The sequence below is a fragment of the Crinia signifera genome, chromosome 4 (assembly GCF_055691185.1).
Source record: "Crinia signifera chromosome 4, ASM5569118v1, whole genome shotgun sequence".
Classification (NCBI taxonomy): Eukaryota; Metazoa; Chordata; class Amphibia; order Anura; family Myobatrachidae; genus Crinia; species Crinia signifera.
Window position 1 is genome coordinate 78,891,711 of NC_139220.1, and position 17,450 is coordinate 78,909,160.

Genomic DNA, 17,450 nt, shown 5'->3' on the forward strand with positions numbered 1-17,450 from the left:
TCGGCCAGTGTTTATGCACCTTTAAACTGATGCATTGATGCAAAGGGGTGTTCTAACACAGGTGACTGCAATCCTCTTTTAAATGTGAAGTCCAGGGTCAGATAACTTTGTACCTGATGGAATGGTTTGCACTAGAGGGCCTGCCTATAGCATGGACATCTCCGTTGCTTTACCTGTGTGTGTTGTGACTAGCGAAATATCCCTGTCTGTAATGGAATTGCACTCTATAAACTACAAAAGTGAATTTGTCAAAATAGATGTGAAAATTGCCCAAGCAAATATTTATATTTATCATAATGTTTACCTTGTATAGGAAATATAATCTTTTTTTACACAGCAATTTAGATTTGAATTTATATAACAAATGTGAGCGACGCTGGCACTTTTAGTGGATATTTTGATCATCTCTCAAAGAGATGTTGGCACTCAAAGGGTTTAAGAGAAATACACCACACAGGGGTAGATTGTGTGGTTATTCCTTGTCGTGCTTATATGCCTTTTTGTCTGCTCAGTCTGGGTCTGTGTGTAATGCAAAGTACTATGGCCCTTATTCAGATCTGATCGCAGTACAAATTCATTCCCAAAATGGGCAAAACCATGTGCCCTCCAGGTGGGGCAGATTTAACATCTGCAGAGAGAGTTAGATTTGTGTGAGTTATTTTGTTTCTGTGCAGGGTAAATACTGGCTGCATTATTTTTACACTGCAATTTAGATTTCAGTTTCAAAACACCCCACCCAAATGTAACTCTCTCTGCACATGTTACATCTGCCCCACCTGCAGTGCACATGGTTTTGCCCATTTTGAGAACAAATTTGTACTGCGATCAGATCTGAATAAGGGCCTATATGCAGTGATCTACACAGAAACCACAATTCCTTCAAAGCCACAGATCACCTGTTTTAAGTGATCAAACAGTAGCAAGTAGGTAATATACCCGATAGGAACCCATCTATTGTCTTATTGACATCACTAATTATCATAAAACAAATAAGAGGGATACTCTTAAGCTATATCCTACATTACAGATGCAAAGGCCACTATAGAAACTAGAAGTCTCTGCTTTTCCCTTGTGTCCTTCCTACTTTCTATATGCCATGCAAAATGCCATATGCTGCCAACGTGACCTCATGATGTTATTGGAGGAACTGCTAGGACCAAGGAGGAGTACACAAATTCTCCTAAGGCTGATCTGGGTGATTCTCTGGCAGCTCGTCAGGGTTCCATTGCAGGTCCTGGGCAGAAAGGGTGTTGCTCATTTTGTCCAGCACCATGAGCAAGTCCAATTGGATTATAAAATAACAGCCATGTTCTCCTCCTGCTTTTTTCCACAGCTGCAGTCGGTCTTAAACCATCCTGTAATTTAGTAGCACACATTACTAGCACATCTTCCCAAAATATCTAGACCCCTAGTTGCCCCTGTACTAGTTGATAAATGTCACACATATTCACTCAGTTTTTGTCTATTAGTTACTGTACATCTGTTTAGCATACACCATCTTTGCAAAGGTGTTTAGAGTCTAGCCATTTTATCTTATTTTGGGGAACCTGCTCCTCCCACTACTGTATATAACTCTGTCTTTGGCTTCCTGCTACCTCCATTCCCCTAATAACATATTGTTCACTGCCCCTGTCCACACATGTGCAGCCCTGTCCACACTGACACATTCCTCATCTCCTGATATGCTCTGTGCTGCTGAGGATAAATCATTGGATGGTCGGTGACCATCCAATGATTTCTGCCCAGCACACAAGCTGCAAATGAATGTTTACGCAAAACATCCATTTGCATGCGTGCAGGGAATTCGGCGTGCATATGGCGAGTGTTCGTGCGGGTGGCATTTAATTGACTCGCAAAGCTGCCAAATTCGCAGCTTTGAGAGTCAACCAGAATGAGGGTCCATGTCTCTGATCCTGTCGCATGCAGCCCTGTCCTCACTGACACATCATGCATCTCCTGATATACTCTGTGCTGCTGGGGACCATGCTCCTACTACTATATAGCTGTCAGACTGTGTCTTCCTGTTACTTCCATTTCCCTACTCACACCATGACACTACCTCTGTCACATGCAGCCCTTTCCACACTGACACATCACGCATCTCCTGATATACTCTGTGCTGCTGGGGGCCCTGACCCTTCCAGTATATAGCTCTCAGTCTGTGGCTTATTGTTGCCTCCATTTCCCTCCTCAGTGGTGCTGCTCGGGTTTGTATCTTACTTCCCGGACCCACTTTGTGTATTGGTCGGACCCCTTTTTCAGCCCCCGGGACCCTCACAGGTTTGGGATTTGGGGGTCTTAGAGTCTGTAAACTTAATTTGGACCCAATCAATTCACCTCACAATGGTTTCATTCAAATTGGTTCAACTATGTCCAAATGCATAACAGACAAACAAACAAACAAATAAAGAGATTGGTTATTACCAGTTATTTATAAAGTTCACACATATTTTGCTGCACTTTACAGAGAATATTCACAGAGAACACTCACATTAGTTCCTGCCCCAGCGGAGCTTACAATCTATATTCCCTACCACATGTACACGCACATTTATTCTAGGGTTAATTTTGTTAGAAGCCAATTGAATTGTGGGAGGAAAGCCATGCAAGCCATGGTGGGAATCGAAACCATGACCTCAGTGCTGTGAGGCAGTAATCCTAATGATTACACCTTTCGTGCTGCGCCATCTTCTCTACTAATACTGTCATCTACTCCATGCTCCTTTCAGTGGCACCTAACCATTGGTTTCTGCCACCTTGCTGCTTATTTGAGTGCTATGACCACTGATGCAGAAATGTTTATATACCAGCTACTTTTTTTGTTTGTCTTGTTTCACAATTCACTATTTTGTTGTGTCCCCATGTACATTGTGGTACAATTAAAAACCCTTGTTGCACCATATAAATAAAGGAGAAGTATAACAGCATCTACTGCATATAACTGCACTACCTGTAGTGTGAGCCGGAGCTGCATACCATCCAAGGAAGGAGTGTGGCCTTATAGGTATGGCCTCACAGATAGGGGGCATAACCTCAAGGTCTGTGTCCTCTTTTTTTGTCAGTATCTGGAGTCCAGTTCTGCTGGGCTGTCCCTTAAGACTAGTCTATGTGCAGTACCAGCTCCTACACTGCGGCAGGAGCGAGGTGCTGCATGTATTGTTACAGTGCAGTACCTGGCACCTGTCATTTAGAAGGGTTATGGATTAAAGGGTTGACAGTGTCTTGGTCAATAGGTTGACACCAAAATGTTGACACGCACAAGGGCGACAAAAGGTTATGTAAACACCCAAGTGGTATGTCAAGTACCCTCGAATGGCAAACCTCTCTCGCCACCAGTGCTTAAAATGGTCCTGGAGAGGTGGTGGAACTCAGCCCCCAGCTGAGGCGGAGCTACTCTGATTCTCTTCTGATGAAACCGCTGCAATAACCCTTAGCGGAGAAACGGGTCGAGGTCTGGGCACGCTATCTCTCTTGTGGGAACCTTAATCTTGATTCTACAACTAAAATATACCAGCGTCTGTGCGAAATTTCAAGTGCTCTATGGGTATGACCAAAATTTGCGATGAAAGGTCTTGATATTATTGCCTGAGCCTTGTGACATCACACCTGTTGACCAATTGGTCTTAGTGGATATATATTTGCCAAATCATTTTTGGATCGGAACTAATGTGGGACATTTCACTAATTGCTGAAAACTTCTACAGTTATTACCCAAATATACACTGAACACTTTGTATTCTTTGAATTTAAAATCCAGGTTAAGGTTCATAATTAACACACAGAGAGTGAGAATATATGTTTTAACTATTGAATTTTATTGTTAATTTATTGGTTGTATATTAGATGTATAATTGATTGAGTGGTGCTCTCTCATAAGAAATATATATGTGTATTCATACTATATGCACATAGATATTTCTTTGTTTATATTTTGGTCCAATCAGCAACACCCCAGATTGCTATTGGGAACAGCCAATTATTCATACAATAATCCTTCCAGCTATATTTGGCTCACAATTTTGTATATTATGTTATAATAGTTAAATTTGCGCCCGATTTTGGTTTTTTTCTATTGACTCTGAGATAGTGCCTTGGGATTGACAGAGGCGTAACCAGTTTTTAATGCCAGCAAATTAAAATGTTACTGGCTGTTTAGTTATATTGGTTCTGAAATACACATTGGCAAGAGCAATATAACTGGGATGTACTGTAAACCATTTGGTAGAAACACTGTACTGTATACAGTACACTGTACTGATAATGTAGGGTGCGGGGGGGGGGGTGTCTGGGGGGGCCACTTAGGCCCCCAGAAGCTTTAGGGGTTGTAATAGTATGAAATACATTGTAGATGATTTTTAACACTTTTGCCACCAGTTGTGATTACAATGTTAGTTCTCTTAAAAATAAATACATTTCAAGTTCTATGCCACCAATTTTACTCTCAATTGTTTTCTGCCAGCTCTCTGAGTTTTTGGGGAAAGGGGTAAATTTACTAAAGCTATGTTTCTAATAACAACCAATCAGAGGGTGGGATGTTCTAACATCCGCTGCCCTGTATTGCCGGGCCCCGCATTATTAATAACCGCATATGCTCTAACATATGCGGTTATTAATGCAAGGACAGCTCTTGCGATAAGAGCTGTCCCTTGCGATGCGGCCACGGTGCTGGACTTCCGGGTCTGAGACCTGGGAGTCCGTCTGTGCATGCGCAGAGCACGGCGACAGACCGTGGGGCATGCTGGGAGAGATCCATGACGGATCCCTCACACAGCGCTGAAAGAAGAAGCCCATAGGCTTCTGCAGAGAATAGCCAGCTTTTGCTGGTGATTTCCTCCGCAGCGCTGACATTGCGAGGGGGGTTAGAGAATCCAGAAATGCAGTAAAAACCCAGACAGGTTTTTACCGCATTTCTGGTTTGGACCATCCCGCCCAGAATCTGTCTATCATATCTCTATTGCATCCTAGAAAATGATAAACAGATCTTATTGGTAAGATACACCCAGGTGTCATCCTTCAACAAGTGACACCTAGGCACAGCTCGCATACCGCCCAACATGACTGTGAGCCTGCAGCACAGTCCAATATTCAAAAAGGGGAGCCACACCTACTGCCACCCCAAACATCACTGTCCTGGACTCACTGACAGTTGATGTGACCCCCCTCTTTGAATTTTGGACTGTGCTGGAGCCCCACCTCTGTAACTGCTACTGGCAGGGAAGTCCAGGAACAGAGCATTTTGTACCTAATGGAATGGGTCATGTTGGAGGGTATGAGCTCGTACCCTCATAGTGACAGCACTGATAATCTAGATGCATTTAATAGATAGAGTACACTATTGTCTGTAAGCATGTATTGTATTTCTGCTAGTACAATATCAGTGTCAATGGGGCAGATGTATTAACCAGCGTTAATTGCAAAAATGCACTTAACGCTGGTTAACTGGGGGGGGATTACGATTTCCCTAATGTATCACTAACGCACCTAACGTGCACTAGTGACAGCCCGCTGAGTTACGCTCGGCGGGGCTGTCCCCTGCAATCCCCCCGAGGGATTAACGGCCGGGGCGATGTATTAACAGCCTAATTCACCCCTGCCGCTTCGCCAGCTCAGGGCTAGCGTTGTCCTATCCCACACTGTGGGGACAACGCTAGCCCTGCGTCTGGCTTGGGCTGCGCTGGAGATCTCGCGGTTTTAGCGAGATCTCGCACATGCCCAGAAAGCCGGCCGGGGGGGGGGAGGGACTGCGAGTGCTCATGTGCGGGGCGGCGAGGGAGCCGATAAGGAGAGCCGTTCACGCTGGGGATAACGTCTCTCCTTATCTGCTTAATACATCTGCCTATAACGTTTGCCCGCTTCTCCACATTATGCTGGAGAAGCGGGACTCGTTATTCGCCAAACGTTATAGGCAGATTAATACATCTGCCCCAATGTTTGTATAAACTATCGTCACCGCAACTTGTGATGATATATAATAATGGGTTCTGTTTTAATTATCACTGGTATGTTATGTGGGGTATTTTGGGGAGATAAGCGATGGAACAACCAAATTGCTCTGTTACAGTATGTTGTGTGGGGTACTGGTATGTTGTGTGGGGTATTCTGGGGAGAGAAGCGATGGAACAACCAAATTGTTCTTTTATGTTGTGTGGGATACTGGTATGTTGTGTGGGGTATTCTGGGGAGATGAGCGATGGAACAACCAAATTGTTCTGGTATATTGTGTGGGGAACTGGTATGTTGTGTGGGGTATTCTAGGGAGATGAGCGATGGAACAACCAAATTGTTCTGGTACGTTGTGTGGGTATGTTGTGTGGGGTATTCTGGGGAGAGAAGCGATGGAACAACCAAATTGTTCTTTTATGTTGTGTGGGATACTGGTATGTTGTGTGGGGTATTCTGGGGAGATGAGCGATGGAACAACTAAATTGTTCTGGTATGTTCTGTGGGGTACTGGTATGTTGTGTGGGGTATTCTGCGGAGATGAGCGATGGAACAACCAAATTGTTCTGGTATGTTGTGTGGGGTACTGGTATGTTGTGTGGGATACTGGTATGTTGTGTGGGGTATTCTGGGGAGATGAGCGATGGAACAGCAAAATTGTTAACCCTGCCTATGATCCAATAATCATGATCTGCTTTTCCTTCGTGCACCATACATGAACTATGTAATTTCTGAGAATGGCTATAAGATTATGCAGTAAAATTGATTCTGGAGGTGGTTAACAAGGGCCCATGTTTATTGATGCCTGCATGAAATAAGAGGTGCAACAGGCTAACTTGGACAGGAAGCCACACTACCTGGTTGATGACATTCACTTCAGGATGTATTTTCCCGTTGACACTGATGAAATGGCATGTCTCTCTTTTTATAAAATGCTCCTTGCAATGTTGCTCTGAGAGTTCAGTTGATTAACACGGAACAGAAGCTTTCTTGATCCCTCATTTCATTTTGTAAAGTTGACAGGTCTGCATTTTGAAGACGAAAAATCCTAATGAATATGTTTTGTATAGAATAATTCAAGCCGATGGTACACCGTTGTGATTTTGCTTCAAAGACCAACTGAAATATGCATGCAGCTTCTTATATAAAGTCTGACAGGCTTTGAATGTTGTGCATCTGTCCATTCTTTTCCTCATGTCTTGGGTTTTTAATGAGTCTCTGACATTTGTGAGTACTGTTAAATAAAAGCTTTGACTGAATAGACGCAACACAGGGAGACAAACTTATTTTTTTAAGGACATGAAGATTCATTTCATCAATCGTCCCCATCACAATGTATTTACAGGACCTCACGCATTCTGCATGTGTTTCCACAATGAGGTTTTTATAACCTAGTGAGTAACTGGAAATGTATTGTCATTGTAGAGGCCAAATATCCTTTCTACCAATGCGGATGAGCTAAACTCAAAGCATACCCTAAATATACTTGTGCACGAGCGCTGAGCCTTTCTGTAAGAAAACTTTGTACACAATGCAATTTACATACCCACAACAATGTTCAAAAGATCCCAAATCCTTTAGCACATGTGAGAGAGACAGGAGGGAAAGATATGTATGAACCAGTATATTACTCTACCCACTGGGGACAGACAGTTAGTGATTTTTACCAAACAACCTTCCGTCTGTCACTCAGCGTACGCTGAGAGCTACAAACTGGCAAATTATTGATATATATATTGTCTGAGTGAATACAAATGTGGGATAAATTACACATAAACACATCCTAAAACAATTGCAGTAAGACTCCTGTGCATTGTCAGTCAGCAACCATAATAATATTACAAATAAACACACACACCACTCAGTGATCAGAACTGCTTTCTAAAATAGTATGTGGAGGAATAAAGGTGTGATGAGGCATTAGGCAAAAAAAATAAAATTGTGTGTGTATCTGTGTTTATATACACACACACACACACACACACACACACACACACACACACACACACACACACACACATATACACATATACATTATACTGTACATACATTCAGCTGAGGGAATAGTAGGGAGAATGATTGGGCTTTGTTCTCCTGTAAATCTGTTCTCTCTTCCTGTATATGTGTGTATATTTTTGGTATTTTATTTGTCACATTGTTCCTTTCACTACCTCCCTTCTGCCTGTGACTTTCTCCTTACTGTACCTATCTGTGGCATTGCATTGTGTCTTTTGATTCACATATGTTGTCACAATCCATTGACTCGTCCCTCTCCTCTCCTCTTGTACTCACGCCTAGTGGTGCTTTAGCCAGAGCTTGCAGCCTCTCAGGCGAGTTTTAATCATGTGTGAAGCTCCGTTGAATTCAGAGCTTCTCCGCTGCCTTTTCACTCTTACACAAGATTGAGCTGGTGTCACTTCGCTCCCCTTCTCCCTCCTGTAGAAGGGGCTTAAAAAGGAGGAAGAGGCAGAAAAAAACCCCCACAAACTGACACTTTCCTGCAAGTATTTTCTTGCAAGCACAAGGACTTACTGTAGCTGTGCAGATCCTTACGGATACAGGATAGAGGGACGGTTAGCAATGCTTCAGTCGACTAATAAGGGAAGGAAGCCTGCATCAGAGGCAGGTAAGATTGCTTTGTGTCTCTGCTGTATCGTATGGAGGGATCCCCTTGTTTTTCTGTACCTTTCTATAACCTGATTGTGATTTATTCACTGACGAACAAGCATGCCTGCAGCAGGGAGCAGCCACAGTATTTATTTAGGATAGAATAGAATAATTCCTCAGAATCTGTCTCACATATATCTTGCAGCCTATTTCATGCTTATCTGATTCCTGCCTAGTTGCACAAGCTCCATAAGGCATTTGTATTTAGAGATAATACTGAAACTGCATATTGTGTAGACTTGGCAAACAGTTGCCTAGGAAGCATTGTATTATATATATATATATACAGTACATATGTGCATCCCAAGCCGGCACAATCAGATTTATCTTTTTTTATTTTTGCATGCACTTTAAAAAGCAACTGCATTGTTATTTCTAGATTACTGTGTTATCAGCTCTGTGTCTCACGTACGTTACATATATGTAGATTTATTTTGCTTCTTCACCTAAATATGTACAGTATGACATTGGGAATAGCTCAGAATTCCCACCATAGCATAATGCCACTGTAGTATGATATATATATTATTCTTGTGTTAGTACCGGTTTGGGCACCATGCTGATAGGGGAACTAGGTTAATGTTGATTGGAAAATGAAGTTTCCCGGAGAATTGCCATTTGGGCAAATTGCAGTATTTTTCATTAGATCATATGTTTTCAATAAAAAGAGCTGAACTTCTTGGAATAAACTTAGGAGAAATGCGAGCGTCTTATAGTCATCCGGCTGGTTGCATTATTATTTATACTATGTGGTTTTGTTTTTTTAATTCCGGAAAGGTTGCCAACTCTGAATCTCCATACCAAAAAGTAGAAAAATGCAGGCTTTATTCTGTATGCATTGGATATTAGTGGCAGCTGGATGTACATAGGGCATTTGGCATATGTAAGAATGCAATGATAAATTAGTTGACCCAGTGTAGCACTGCTCACAAAAAGTATCTTGATTACCCAGCTTTCAAGGCACCCATTGATTTTTTTTCTTCTCCCAGAATATCCAGCATTGTCCTCTAATTCTATCACTGCTTTCATTGCGTTCAGGAACAAGTTATAATTATGCTCCCATGATACAGCGAGAGTTTATTTAGTTTTCATAGAAGTAACTTTCAAATTGCACTTTCTATTGAAAGGTTGCCCAATTGTGCTGTATTGCATTGGCAATAAAGCTATTGAAACTATGCTCCCTCTCTGCATAGGCAGGATGGCATTTATGGATTTTGTAGGGTTTTTTCTTAAATGAACCTGATCAGTTGTTGACGGGCCTGCAACATCAATAGGCAGTTGGGAGCGTCAGCACTGAATGGGTTCATAGAAATCCTTGTTCCCTTCTGAGTATTAGATTTTGTAATAGCGCTCATGCCAAATGGCATCCCATATGCTGTGAAACCAAACTGTGCTTCTGTGGTCTGCTTTCCATGAAATTTAGAGATGTTGTATTTTTAGATGTATCTGGAGAGAAACCCTTTTACGTAAAGTAAAGAAGTAAGAAGTGTGTAAATGTTTAAAGGATTTCCTGTGCTCAAGGTTGGAATCGTAAATGGATTATAGGGTGCTCCTGTGTGGCTAGCGATAATAAGGATATTTCTTAGTGGGGTCTCTTAAATACCTACCGTAAGCTGGTCAAATTGTGGTGTATTCAATTTTCTAGGTGTATACGTTTTATATGGTTCATATATTGTATACCACATACATGGTATAGAGACACTGATCATATGTGTTTGTATATGGTTCATATACTGTTTATGCATGTATGCATTTCTATATGTGTGTGTGTCACACTTTCTCTCACATGCACACAAATACACATACAATATGACGTGTTTTATCCTTACAATTGCTGTATTGTACTGTTATCAATACTATCATTTTCATTACAATACGATGCACTCAGAGAACGTGTTCCGAGCGTGTTGCTATGTAGATGTCTGGAGGAACACCTGCATGCATTGGCTTTACAGCATCATAGTTCACATGTTATTTTGGATATTTCCTAGTCATTATGCTTGATGGGAAATAGTTGCTCAATAGATTCCTGATAAATTATAATAAAGTGTATGTGTTAGACATTCCATGCATAGCAGCAGTAAAACACCTGCTTGTGTATCTACATGAAAGCTTTCCCCTTGTTGTACCAGTAGATGTTGCTAAAGAGTAAAGAAAGGATTAGCTATGTAGGAGCATAAAACATTTGGATTAGAAAAGCAAAGTAAAACCGAGCACAGTACCTGCTGTTACCACTTACCTGAGTGGGTGATTATGCTGAAGAATATAATAAACCTTCCATTTGGGTTTAATGCGGGACAGCTCAGGACACTGCTACGTTGCCTTGTTTTAAAGTGTGGTAGGGTATTGGCTCTCCGTGACCCAATGTATTTGGTAACATCATGACATATCTGTTATATCCGTTTCTGAATTGGGGGAAAAGTCGTTACCATTTGTAAAAGTGTAATGGGCTATTTAAAGGGTTAATTGAAATTTGGCACACGTAACCCCTACGAATCGTAAGCAAAATGAAAATGTGCACTAGGAGCCTGAAATGGCTATTAAGGGGCTTCAGGCAGATGCCCACATTAATAGGCTGATTAACATTAGAGACTTATTAAAATGCACAAAGGCCTAAAAAAATAATAATAATATTAGACATTACCCAGCACAAATAAACACACACAGCTTCCAGTCGTGGAGTTTCTGGGCTTCTGGAAAGTAGTTACATAGACAACTTTCTAAAATCCAAAGGGAAGGATAAAAATAGAGAAAAAGTAATGTGTATTCTGCTTGTAACCTGAAAACTAGAAGCACTTCTTGATATGAAACAGTTATGATAGGAGTCTTTGTGGTAAAATGAGAAATTCGTCCCAGAGGATTGTAATCGCACTGCATAGATGGATATTTTACTGATGCAATTTCAAGTAAGCACTGACCTCTATCTGCACAAGTATTTATTTGTAGACGTATAACATCAACTGACAGGTCTGCAGACCTCAGTGTACTGTATGTGGTCTCTGAGATTTTATATATATATATATATTTATTTATATTTATATTTAATGTATGTGTGTGTATATATATATACACACACAGACACACACGCACATACAGACACACGTACATATGTGTTTGTGAGTGTGTGTGTGTGTGTGTATATATATATATATATAAATATATATATATGTGTATATACATTTAGGATTTTGGAAATAATATCTGCGGACGCTTTGCTGAGTTTTTGGTGCACGTAATCTTGGTACGAGAAGTGCGATTTAGGCTGACTCTGCTGCAGGCAGTACATTTCATGACATATCCAAATCCAAATGTTTTCCCAATATATCTACTTCTGTATAATACACACATGACGAGACAATACAATTTTGCCCATAAAGAAGTTTTATACAAAAACTGTAATATGCTAAATTTAAAAACCTTGCCGCATTACAAGGAAATAAATGAAAACTGTGGACTCTCCCTGGAGATTTGATAATTCAGCTATGTACGGTATTTGTTAGTGTTGTGTGTAGGAAAGTCCTTACAAAATAGACTAAAATGAATTACTTCTAGTACAAGCAGGTAATTGAACTTCTGATCATTTATGCCATCTGTTCCTTAAAACCCAAAATGTCATTCAATCATTTCGCAAAGCAGCTTTTTAAAAAGAGATTATTATCTTATCTGCATTTGTATATAGGTGAACCCACTTTTGACTCCCTACATGCCTATACTATAAGGTAATATGAATATATCAGGAATTGTCCATAATATCTAGCTATATTGTAATGGACTTTAGGATTTGAATAAAATTAGTCTGTTTATGTTGTGTGGAACTTCTTGTGTTGGTGTTATACAAGTTGTATCTGTATCAGATCTCTGCCATTTTAAACTGTATTAGAGTGTAACTCCCAACTAACTTGTTCGCCGAGGACTGTTGTATTTAACAAGATTTAAACAGCACATAAATAAAAACAATACACACAACTCCATCAAAAAACAAAACGGTAATTGTTGTTGTTGTTGAGACTGTTTTGATTTTGAAGCCTGCAATGTGGAGTTTGTGTTGTCCTGTTTTGTCTGACATACATATTGCAGAAGGTAGATAAATATTACTGAACAGTTGTTAATGTATAACATATACGGAAAGCGAGGAATCTGAAAACTCTGGTGTGTCTTTTCCAAAATGTAGCGAGAGATCTCCTCTAGTAGGGATATTATTTAACAAAGTAATTCCTTACAAAGCTCCTGTTCTGAAATATCTCCTACAGTATCTATCTATCTATCTATCTATCTATCTATCTATCATCTACTATATTTATATATATTTACTCTATTCCAGTAAGAGATGCTATTTGTTGTAAAATTGGTTCAATTGGATTTTTTATTTGGGTTTTGCACCTGTATCAGATGCAGACATTACCAGCTGCAGCTACACAGAATTCTAGGCTGCCCCATCACCTTTTGCAGCTATAAAAAAAAAAATCCTGGACCTCTACATTGAATGGTTTATGTATCATCATTGCTTTCCTGATTTAGTATAATTCCTGTGTTACCACTTATATTTGCATCGGACCACACTTAGTTTTTACATATCGCCTTGATATTTTTTATTTCTACAGTATATCCAGACATTCACTTTCAGAATGTCAGACATTAAAATAATGTATGGGTTTGTATTTTCCTATCTCATTTATAAAACACTATTCATTTGCCAGAGAAGAGACAAAAGAGGGTGTACATGTAATGTGTAGGGTCCGCAGTGATTTTTTTCTGGGGCTAGAAGCCTTTCGCCTTGATTTGTTTTCTTTTGAAATGTAAAAACTGCCGATGCCGTCCGAGGTCAACTTTATTTAGGACTTGATGTGTCAGGCTGCTGGAACAATGTACCTTGCAGAATGCAGGACACCCTAATAGAAATAATAAAATAATGCTGGTATAGCATAGAGCATTACTAGTTGAAACTATAAGATGCTTAATTAAAAAATCCTCAAAGAATCAAAAACTAATAGTAATGTCATACAAAGTTAGGAATTATGAGCGGAAAATTTGTTTTTCAGTAATAGAAGTTACTTTGGGGTTACTAGTTTTATATTTGTGTGTGCGTGTGTGTGTGTGTGTGTGCGTGCGTGTGCACGCGCAGGAAAGAGCTGGATACATTGTGCTGCATTATTCTTCAGACTAGTCAAATTTTTGTACAATATTGGCTATGGGGTTTTCATAAAAAAAAATATACCGGATAATGATTTCTTTGTCAGTTTGGTGCATTTTTAAAATGTTTCAGAAGCTAATAAAAATATTCTTGAAATCCTTGAACTTGGTTCCACTTTTATCAGCATATTTGAAGAGTGTTCATTAAAGAGACTCAAAGCTTCTCTGCAGCACAGTGTATTATGTACTTAAGTGACTGTTCCCATAGAGCCCCATTGTATTTCATAAAGCATAAATGCTTCTGAGTGCCGTAGGAAATGTTGAAAGTCAACCAAATACTTGTATGCTTGTAACTGTTCAGATGTATACACTCGCATTAGTTGTGGCCTGTCAGCATCAAGCCGAACTGAATCATCTTCAAGCATGCATTTCATTCTTTAAATTGTGTACAAAGTATTTGTGTAGTTCAACAACTTTAAAGCAGTGTATTGGTTGTTGTGAGAGGTGTATGTTTGCAACAAGTGTCTATTTCACGATGATGTATTTTCAGTATTGGAGAGAATACAGGCTCAGCTCTGTAAGAAAAGCAGGCGATGCGTTTTGTAGTAGCTTATAGTAAAATCTGTACCGTGCCTACACTTTGGCAGAACTTTTAGAACATCACAAACAGATAGGTGTCAAGGCTCCAATTAGACAATTGGATGAACACTTCGTACATTCTGACTGATGGTTTGACAAAAAATATGTGAAGGCCTTTGTAAATAAAACGATAACCTTCTTAATGGAAATGTATTTTCCCCACTGTTTCACCGTTACATATTTTTAGTAGAAATTATCATTCCATTATATTTCCTTCCGTTTTATTTGTGAAAATGTACCATCGCTGTAAATTGGCCTTCAAAGAGAGAACATAACATACTCTACTGTAATTATGCGTAAACAATGCTATAAGAAACAAGAAGCAAAAGTCATCTGTAAATAGATATCTGGCATTGACATCTATTTCAAATGCACTTCTCATGTTTAATTATGAGTAATGAGTCGTTCTGCTGAGACAGTATATAGAGACCAAATCTAAATCTATTGTACGTTCGTATCTATTAGGCGAATCCTAGGCAATACCAGCTTTTTGTTGCGGGTAGAGGTGATGACGTGGTGAGGAAGAGAGGCTTGCCTAAAGTTTTAGCTTCCATCTTTTATCCTCAATAAACCCCAACATGTCACGTTACATGTGTTTATAAAAAAAAATATATCAAAGATAGTGCAAATGTAGTATTGCCAGCAACTTCAGGGAGGAGCAAAAGGGGGAAAGCTGGTTATAATTACAGTATAATGGAGTATCCAACTATTCCTGATATATTTTGCACAAAAAAGTGTTGTTATCTCTCTCCATGCCTGATGTTTTGGTTTAGGCTGTTTCGTTCTACCCCATTTTTTGTGTGCACAATTTCCCACAATTCCTAGTAAACCGGGCTGATTATGCTGGTTATCGAAATTTTCCCCAAAAACCAGCATCAGAGACGGTGTGAATGGCTCCGGGTGAGTCAAATATCTGCAGTAAATTGAATACTGGCCTAAAGCTGGGTGCACACTAGACCTTCACCCGACCAGGCGTATTGGACTAACGTATGGGACACATCGTTTAGTGTATACCCGCTATGTCGCTGGGTGCAGGGCTAGCGGAAGACATCCCTAGTGATATCACAATGCTCATACATACTTGTCTATTCTGGCACCCCTTGGCTTGATGCCCTGACTTATATCCTGGCATCACCCACCTTGCGATTGCAGGATAAAATGACCTATTCTCCCAGGATCGGATCCAGTTACGCTTCTCCTCTGCCCACTGTATAACAGTGCAGCAGCAACGGGACAGAGGGAAGAGCACACCGCTATGTCTAGGCCTAGCTATGGAGAAAGGCTGCTGCTGCTCTTCTCTCTCTCACTGCTTGATGTTCCTCTTCCGCTGCGTTGCTATACAGCCACCTGCCTTGATCCACCCCTGAGATGCACGCTAAGTTACCCTGCCGGCTTATATCTTTAGTTAAACCTGCATTGTGACACAGGTATAACCGAGAAAATACTTTAATGCTATTTTATCTTTGCCGTCAGCTACTGTACCTCCGGGTCGGTGACATACAGAGAGCACATCCTATAATAATGGCGTTACTTAGCAAATATAGCTGAGGTTTTGTTTAGATTGTAGAAATTGCTGAATAACATTGTGGGTTTATTTGGATATTTTGCACTCAGTCACTCTTTTGCTATGGTGGCTAGCACATATAAGCATATCATTGACTGCACTAGCGTCTCTTAATACCAATCATTGCACAGATGTGCAGCGGTAGTCATGCCTGATAACCAGCGAGTTCTGTGTGCATTCAGAGGAAATCATACCCTTTGAATATAATGGATCTGTTGGTTAAGTATGCAGTAAACACACAAACAGCATAGTTGAGTGTGCAGGGAATATGCCTGCACTGCACATTTACATGCTTGGAAGGCTAGCAAACTGAATTTAGTTCATGAAATCCATAGACCATAAAAGCAACAGCATCACCTGTGCTGAATAAGTACAGAAGGTTTCCATACTAAGAAACATGCTTTATAATGCTAAAGGTATTTAGGGCCTTATTCTGGTTCACTCTCAGAGGCAAATTCCTTCTCAAATGGACAGCACCATGTGCACTGCAGGGGGGGCAGATGTAACATGAGCATAGATAATTAGATTTGGGTGAGTTATTTTGTTTCTGTGGGTAAATACTGGCTGCTTTATTTTTACACTGCAATATAGATCTCACTTTGAAGAAAACCCCCACCCAAATATAACTCTCTCTGCACATGTTACATCTGCCCCATCTGCAGTGCACATGGTTTTGTCCTTTTGAGAAGAAATTTATCTCTGAGTGTGAACCAGAATAAGTCCCATAGTGTGGAAATGCTGGGACCTGTAGCTCCACAAGTTTTAGAGAGCCACATAGGTGCTGGAGACAAAAAGCACCATCTCCTAGCTACAGTAGGCATAGGTAGCATAATATGCCCCCACCCTACCCCGGCCTAACCCAAACCCCACTCAAGCACCTAACCGTAACCCTAAAACTCCTGTGCTTGCCTTTGGGTTCTGTCAGGATGCTAACTATCAGGAAGGATCGCACAGTCTGTATCCTGATAGCATCCTATGAAATATACATAAAATAAAGGCTGCAGAATGTATATGTGTGACCCACCCTGACATCACAAATATAAAACAACTGCCATGGTTTGTGGCTTTTGTAAAATGCTGAAATACTTTTCAGATATTATAACAACTGAATCTATACAGAGGCATCAACCCCCCACCACCACCACCACCACCACCACCACCACTGCAGGCATCCAAAAAGGGATGTGGCCTAACTGAAAGTGGGCATGACCTTGTGCGGACCCTATTTTTGTCACTCCTGGGATGTGTCCAGCATTCCCAGAGATGCTGGCTGCCCCGGAGAGGTCTGTCTGCAGCGCCAGCTCTATCTGCGACAGGAGCCGAGTGCTGCAGTAGGCTATCAATCTGCAGCACCTGGCTCCTGTCACTGCAGAAGAGCCTGTACTCTGGTGTCACCTTAGCTGAATGTGGGCCGCAGCCCCCGCACCTGGCTAGTGATACCACTGTTTCTAAAAGTATAAATAAATGAATGATGGATGCCTGGGGAGTGCTTTTGTGTCCCGCGATAAAA

At 40.7% G+C, this 17,450-nt stretch overlaps 1 protein-coding gene across 13 annotated transcripts in view; it reads left to right on the forward strand.

The window, feature by feature from the left end:
* Window positions 1-17,450, forward strand: part of TENM2 (teneurin transmembrane protein 2) — a 2,252,147-nt gene that overhangs the window by 1,290,472 nt on the left and 944,225 nt on the right. For 2 of the 13 annotated variants that reach the window (XM_083181877.1, XM_083181878.1), the window contains exon 1: window positions 8,193-8,566. The exons of 10 other annotated variants lie outside the window; for them this stretch is intronic. In XM_083181877.1, the coding sequence (XP_083038003.1) occupies window positions 8,521-8,566 (46 nt within the window). In that variant the 5' untranslated portion in view covers window positions 8,193-8,520. Of the gene's footprint in view, window positions 1-8,192; window positions 8,567-17,450 lie in introns of those variants that run through there. One more of the 13 variants, XM_083181879.1, reaches the window with a different exon arrangement.